General features: G+C 44.4%; 1 protein-coding gene and 1 non-coding gene across 2 annotated transcripts in view; both read right to left on the reverse strand.

Moving 5' to 3' along the window:
* Positions 1-126: 126 nt before the first annotated feature.
* On the reverse strand, positions 127-256 carry LOC111726531. The gene has a single exon (XR_002774289.1).
* A 2835-nt stretch (positions 257-3091) lies between these two features.
* Positions 3092-6539, reverse strand: part of TAPT1 (transmembrane anterior posterior transformation 1) — a 43487-nt gene continuing 40039 nt past the window's right edge. The window contains exons 12-13 of the mRNA XM_023515334.1: positions 4729-4889; positions 3092-3875 (exon numbers count right to left, since the gene is read on the reverse strand). Coding sequence (XP_023371102.1) covers positions 3646-3875; positions 4729-4889 — 391 coding nt within the window. The 3' untranslated portion in view covers positions 3092-3645. The remainder of the gene's footprint in view (positions 3876-4728; positions 4890-6539) is intronic.

The raw sequence follows: 6539 nt of genomic DNA on the forward strand, positions 1-6539 counted from the left end.
AAATTGCCAAATGTGCTGAGAACCTGCTTGGTTTCACGTGCCTGAAGGAAAGTCGCACGTTCAAAGCAAATGCCTTGTGCTGATACCCACCCTTCTGTGCTTCATTTTTATTTATTTTATTTTTTTAACTATCTGCCCTGTATCTGTCCCTTATGATTTCTCTCAATTTGTCCTGGTCATCAAAAGGCAGTTTATTCTCGGGCCATATGGTGACACTCCACCGATTCTTCAGTCTGATTTGTGTACCAGCCTCCCATCTTCTCAGGGCCTTAAATAACAAGCCACCTCGACTACATTATTACACGATCTGTAACTGTCTTTTGCCAACTTGCCAATATACGTTTACTTTCTTCTTCTTAAAATTTAGAACTGCAGTTCCTTGTTTGCCTAGCCCTGAGCATTAGCCGTTCCTTAGAAGCAAACTCTTCAAACCAGAGGAACACCCTTGGAATGCCATTTTTTCCCTAACGACTTCCCTTCTCAATTGTACAGATCTCTCCTTAATTGTACTAGCAGTCCAAACTACCCTAGATGTCTCAGGCACTTAATGACCACCGCCTGTCCCTGTCATGGTGGGCTGTAATGCGGGGCTATCTTCCGCCATCACTTGCACAGCACCCCGACCTCAGCTGTCTTTCTATGGGTCTCTTGATTTGCAGAAAAATGCTGAAGAATTATACTTCAGAACTGAACTAAGCCTGAGAAATTGTTTGGCCATTGGGCACCTGTGACCAGCAGATGTTATTTCACTGACTTGTTACTATCCGTCTTCCACAGAAGATTAGGGACTTTGTCTTGTTCATAGCCAATCCCACCAATAGATGAAATCTTTGTTGAAAAAACAGGTGAGGCTCGGCCCCTATAGCTCAACCGGCTAAGGCGCCAGCCACGTACACCTAAGGTGGCGGGTTCGAATCCCTAGCCCGGACCCGCCAAACAACAATGATGGCTGCAACCAAAAAATGGCCGGGCGTTGTGGCGGGCGCCTGTAGTCTCAGCTACTTGGGAGGCGGAGGCAGGAGACTTGCTTGAGCCCAGAAGTTGGAGGTTGCTGTGAGCTGTAATGCCACAGCACTCTACCCAGGGGGACAGCTTGAGGCTCTGTCTCAAAAAAAAAAAAAAAAAGAAAAAGAAAAAACAGGTGAAATTGAAACATATTAAAATATAGTGATTCAAATTATTTTGTGAAAGCAGGAGTTGCAGGATGTATTTTGACAATCCAACTACGGTGAGCTTCTTTCACGTTTATGTATAATGAATATAAAGCCTAAATGCTGGCCAAGGTCCATCAGGAAGTCTGGACAAGCTCATGAATGACATGGGATTTTATACTATTTCAAAGGAAAAGCTAGTAAGGGTCTGACTTATTTTGTCCCCAGTTAGATTTTTGAAAAACCCAAACACTATCCTGAACTTAACTCCCAGTTGTGAAAAGATAGTATATGACATTCAGAACCCCTGTAACATGCAAATACCTTCATTTGCTGAAAGACATTGAATGATCTATAATCAAGGCCTAGTCTGTTTTTTTCAAAGACAAAGTTAAACATTTTGTCAGCATTAAGACCAAAAGAATAACTCGAATTAAGACAGTTCTACCTCTTGTAAATTAGAAAAAAATTGTTACTGTAAAGTGGGAAATCCATTCCACCAAATCCAACAGTAAATATTATTAAAATAAATTCAGTGACCTTTTTAAAAAAGATTACAAAATTGAATTTATTGAGTTTCACACAAGATGCACTTATAAAATTAGTATTGAATGCCATTATAACAGAAGAAATGAACGTCATCCTGAACTCCCAATAGCATCTGCAAAGGAAACGAAAATATTCCAGAAATGACAGCACAGTAACAGAATAATTCGAGCAGAGTTTAAAGAGATAGACTCAAACCATGTTCTTGCTCTGATCAGGGCTCTGTTTGGCAAAGCTTTTCCCAACCTTTCCCATTCACCTTGGGCACGGTTCCTTTTGTTGGTGAAAAGGAGATGGAAAAAAGAATAATTCTAAACCGGGGCTCCACTGAAACACACACAAAGCAATGAAAAGTCGGTTCATTTTTAACTTAAAATACTTCCTGGTTTCACAAAGGCATGTCTGTACAACGTCCTTAACATCTATCTTCAGATTTCCTTAGTTAATGCAAAACATTAAAATTCATTTTTGTATTTCAAATGAACAAAGCAAAGCATTAAAGCTTGCTCCATATTTCACCTGGCAAACAGACAAATCAGCTAGAATTTGCCTATTTTGTCTTCGCAGTACCTATGTCTGAAACATAGGCATGAGAGCTGAACAGTTAACAGTATCATCTTCTGGACAGTTTTGAAAACGGAAATTAGTAAGATTTTTATAGAACTACAGAAAGGATTCTCAAGATATGATGGGTAGAAAATAACTTGTCCTGTGATGTAGGCCACATACTAGTAATTAAAGAGAAATGGAATCTAGATCTCAAACAAAACCAAGCACCATTTGGTTCATGTTCCCAACAGCCACACACAAACGCCCCCCACGCCTACACAGCCACCCATGTGCTTGACACCCTACACTCACCCTCACACAGGCCCACTCCCACCTGGCCTGCCTCACCCGCAAGGCCACCCTGATAGCGGTGTCCCCACGCCCCACCTTGGCACCGGTGCACTCAGGGACCACCCAAACAGAAGGACTAGCACATCTTACAAGCCCAAGCAAGATGTTGCCCAGTCCACTTGGAATATTTACTTTAAAAAATCCAGTTAAAGGTGACAGTTTTGAATTTTGTATACTGACAATTTTTCATCCTTCTCAACCAAGACCAAATCCCATTAGCTGTGATAATTTATGAAGCAATTAGTTTTAAAGCGGAAACAGTTAAGTATACCTTAAAGTTAACACTGCTCTGCTTTTTTGGTATAAAAAGTGCCTTTTTGTGAGGAAATTTCTATTTAATCCACTGCAATTAAACGACACATAGCTCACATTTTGCTTTAAAGAATAAACTGAAAAATACGAAACATTTTCCCAGTGATGCTTAACCTTCATTAAATTTTTTAAAATAAACTGGTTTAGCATTTTTTTCCTATAAAATTCTACTATTCATTGTGTCTTATTTAAGGTAGCCTTTTATTCTGATTAATTCAGACACATCTTCAAGGATTATTCTGGTGGTAAGAACATTTATCTTGACTTATGTTTAATAATTTTTTTAATGCTTTGGCAGATGAAGTCAAGTCTGAAAGTTGTTTGTGAACCCAGCATGAGGCTGGAAAGATGACTCATGGTAAAAGCTTCAGTTTCCCAGGTAATCCTTATACAAAGAGGCCTGCAGGCAAAATTCGACGTTGTGGAAGCCCAGGTTGACAAAGCAAAACAGATTCTGCTGTTGCTTCGGTTGGGTCTGGAAGTGATGCTGCTGCCTGGCCAGGCAGGAGGGAGGTTTATGATCCATCAAGTTTCCCAGAAACAAGGCTGGAGCTCGGTGTGATGCCGTGATCTGACCCTCAGCCAGACCACCTTACTGGAGAAAGATACTAAGATTTGCTTGCCAATAATAATTTAAGTTTTTAAATAAATATGTAAGTGCCACGTTTAGCATCTGTCTGCCCTGGCAGCACGGTGTGCACTGGCCTAGGACCCACCCCCCGCACTCAGAGCCGGGTCAGTCAATGCGGTTTCCGCAGATTGTGAACCTGTCTATCTCTAGCAAATCTTTCTTTGAGGATCTGTGTTTTAATTCAGAGTTCTCCTGCGTTATGTCCTTCTCATCACCATCAGGCGTGGTCAGGAACTGGTCAGAACTGCTCGTCACAAGTAACGGTATGACATTTTCCTTCTGATGAACAGGCTGGTTGGTGACTGAGGCAGACAGGTTTTCTTCCTTGGAAAGGCCTGTGATAAAACAGATCCATTGAATGAGAAAAAGATTGTCAGCCAAATTACAATAAATATAAGCTCATCAACATAGTGAGTAATGAAAAAATACCAACTTCCCCCCTCCCTGCCCCATGGCTCTCTCTGTCCCTGGTGGAATGAGGTGGACTTGCTGCTGCTCTCAGAGTCGGCCTCCTGTTCCCATGTGCCTCCAACTCTATCCTGAATGGTCTCCAGCCTGTGGCCTGCTGACCACTCAGACATGCTGTGCAGATCCTCGGATACTCATCTGAAACATACTCCCACTCCGTGACACCCGATCAACAGCAGGAGCCTGGCTGCTTGCTGCCTCCTCAACTGTGGGGAGTGCCCAGTTCCCATCACGCTCCTGCCCCGACCCTGCTTAGTTTCTCTGCAGCCCTCACTGCTATCAGCTGCAGTGCAGGATACTTCTCTCTGTCCTCCTCTCTATAACCCAGAATAAGCTCCTTGGGGCACAGAGGCTGCCTTTTCACCCATGGCTGTGTCCCCCGATTGGCAGATAGCAGGTGCTCAGTCATTATCTACTGAACAATGAACAGCTGATGGAAAGCTCTGGCCCTGTGTCATGTGGCCGTGCGAGGAGAGAGACGCCATGACTAGTGCAGGGACAGGGCAGCGCCTGGAACGATGGACACGCTCCTCGCTGATCTGATCACTGTGCGTTTTACGGATGGCAAAACCACTACGTAGCCCATGAATATGTATAATTATTACGTGCCTATCAAAAAATTTAAAAATTTTTAAAACCACCAAGTGAGGTGAAACCAAATCTGGAAAGTGTTGCTAAATGTTGACTGAACACTGACGTAACTCCTGGAACCAAACCTACCTGGAGAGGGTTTGCATTTGTTCTGTGATTTGCTGGACGGCTTGCCGGGCGCGCTGGCAGGGGGCGGGTTGGACAGCTTCTCCTCCATCTTGGCTTCCTTCACATACTGGCATGACTTGCCCAATAGCACAATGCTATTAAGAACTTTCAGGGATATTAACCTACAATCAGAAACAAACAACCAACCACTGCTGGACTCGATCGGAATCACAGAGAATGCTCCCTACTACCACTGCTGAGGGGAAGGTAGTGGGGTTCAGTGGCATGGGAACAGGCCCAGGAGTCAGAGGGCCAGGTTTGAGATGTCTGAGTCCCTTACATCAACCTGAGTTTCCTGAGGCTTCTTTACCATGAGGAAAAACTTAAATTCCTTAGTTCCCATTAATCAAAAAATTATACTAGTTCTAAGTTTTTCCTGGTAGTAAATAATTTAACATTTATTCTCTTATTATAAAACATTTATGACATGCAGACGGACAAAAAAACCCCATAATTCCATACACTAGTGATAACCACTGTGACAGCTGGTATGCTATCTTCCAGTTGTCTGCTCTGAGTATACACCTTCCGTATTTTCCTGTGGTACAGAAACGGGGTCTATTTCACAAGGCAGGAGCGGGGTGGAAGTGGCAGCACCGACTCTGTGGGCAGCCGAGCCCCGGAGCCCCTGGGGAGCTGCTGTGCTCAGAACAGCGCTCCCAGAGCAGAAAGGTCAAGCACTTTTGTTATGTAATATGTCATGAATATTCTGCTCCGGCAGTTAATGTTCCTCACTGTGTAAGTTAGCATATAACAAAGACTCAACCCGTATTTCTGGATATTTAGATTATTTCTAATATTTTGCTTATACTAAAAAGTTTCTGACTAAGAAAACTCAGGTTAAATGTGTATTACTTTAAGATAAATGCGTAGGTACCTAAAATTACAGAAGTGAAATTTCTGAGTCAAAAAACATAGGATAGTTTAAGGAATTTGATATAAATCTGGCAAAAAAATTGTGGGAAAAAAATCTCGCATTGGTACCATGTCACACATAGTGGACCTCGGATCATATAGAGCCAGGACGCCAGACCAGTTTTATAGCGGGTGAGAGGCAGACCGTGATTGTTATGCCAGAGATGAGCTCCGGGCAAGAGTAGGAAGCTGCGGTCAGGGAGGAGAAGTCTGAGGAGGGTCCTGGGGGCAGGTGAAGGGAGAGGCAAAGCAGGCCCTCCTGGAGCCAAGGCCCTGAACTCTGATGGACCCCACAGACCTGCAGCCACCGTGCCTTCCCTGTGCACAGCGCTCCCAGACCCGTCCCTTCCCGCACTCCCGAATCTCTGCTCACGCCCTCCATCGTGTCCTCAAGGAGGTGTAACAGGACTTGAAGCACAGCACAATGCTAGGAGCTTGCAGGGAGGTATGTGGGTTCCCTGACGGGCTGGTTCACGTGGGAAGCAGGAAGTGGTGAACAAGGAGCATCTTGCTGTGATCGCCACTGAATTTAGCTGCCTCCCCTAATAGCTCTGTGGGACAAGGGCCCCAGACAGCCCCCATGAGAGCAGCTTGGAGAGGAGAGGAGAGCGCGGATGAAAGGATTCCTTGAACATCTGCCACATAGAGCTCTGGGCCCAGGCAGAAAACACATCAAACCATGAAAGTGACACCACAGTGTCTCTGGAAACTAGGTCCTACCCTCTGGAAGAGGAAGCGAACCCACCCCTACACTTGTCATGTCTGCTATGCTTGCTGCCTCCCCCCGCTCCCCCTGCCCTTCTCCTCTTGAGATTTTCAGATCTGATATCCTCCACTGACTGCAGTGCCCCAGGTAC

This window comes from Otolemur garnettii, unplaced genomic scaffold (assembly GCF_000181295.1).
Source record: "Otolemur garnettii isolate 467f Iridium unplaced genomic scaffold, OtoGar3 scaffold00069, whole genome shotgun sequence".
In the NCBI taxonomy this organism is placed as follows: Eukaryota; Metazoa; Chordata; class Mammalia; order Primates; family Galagidae; genus Otolemur; species Otolemur garnettii.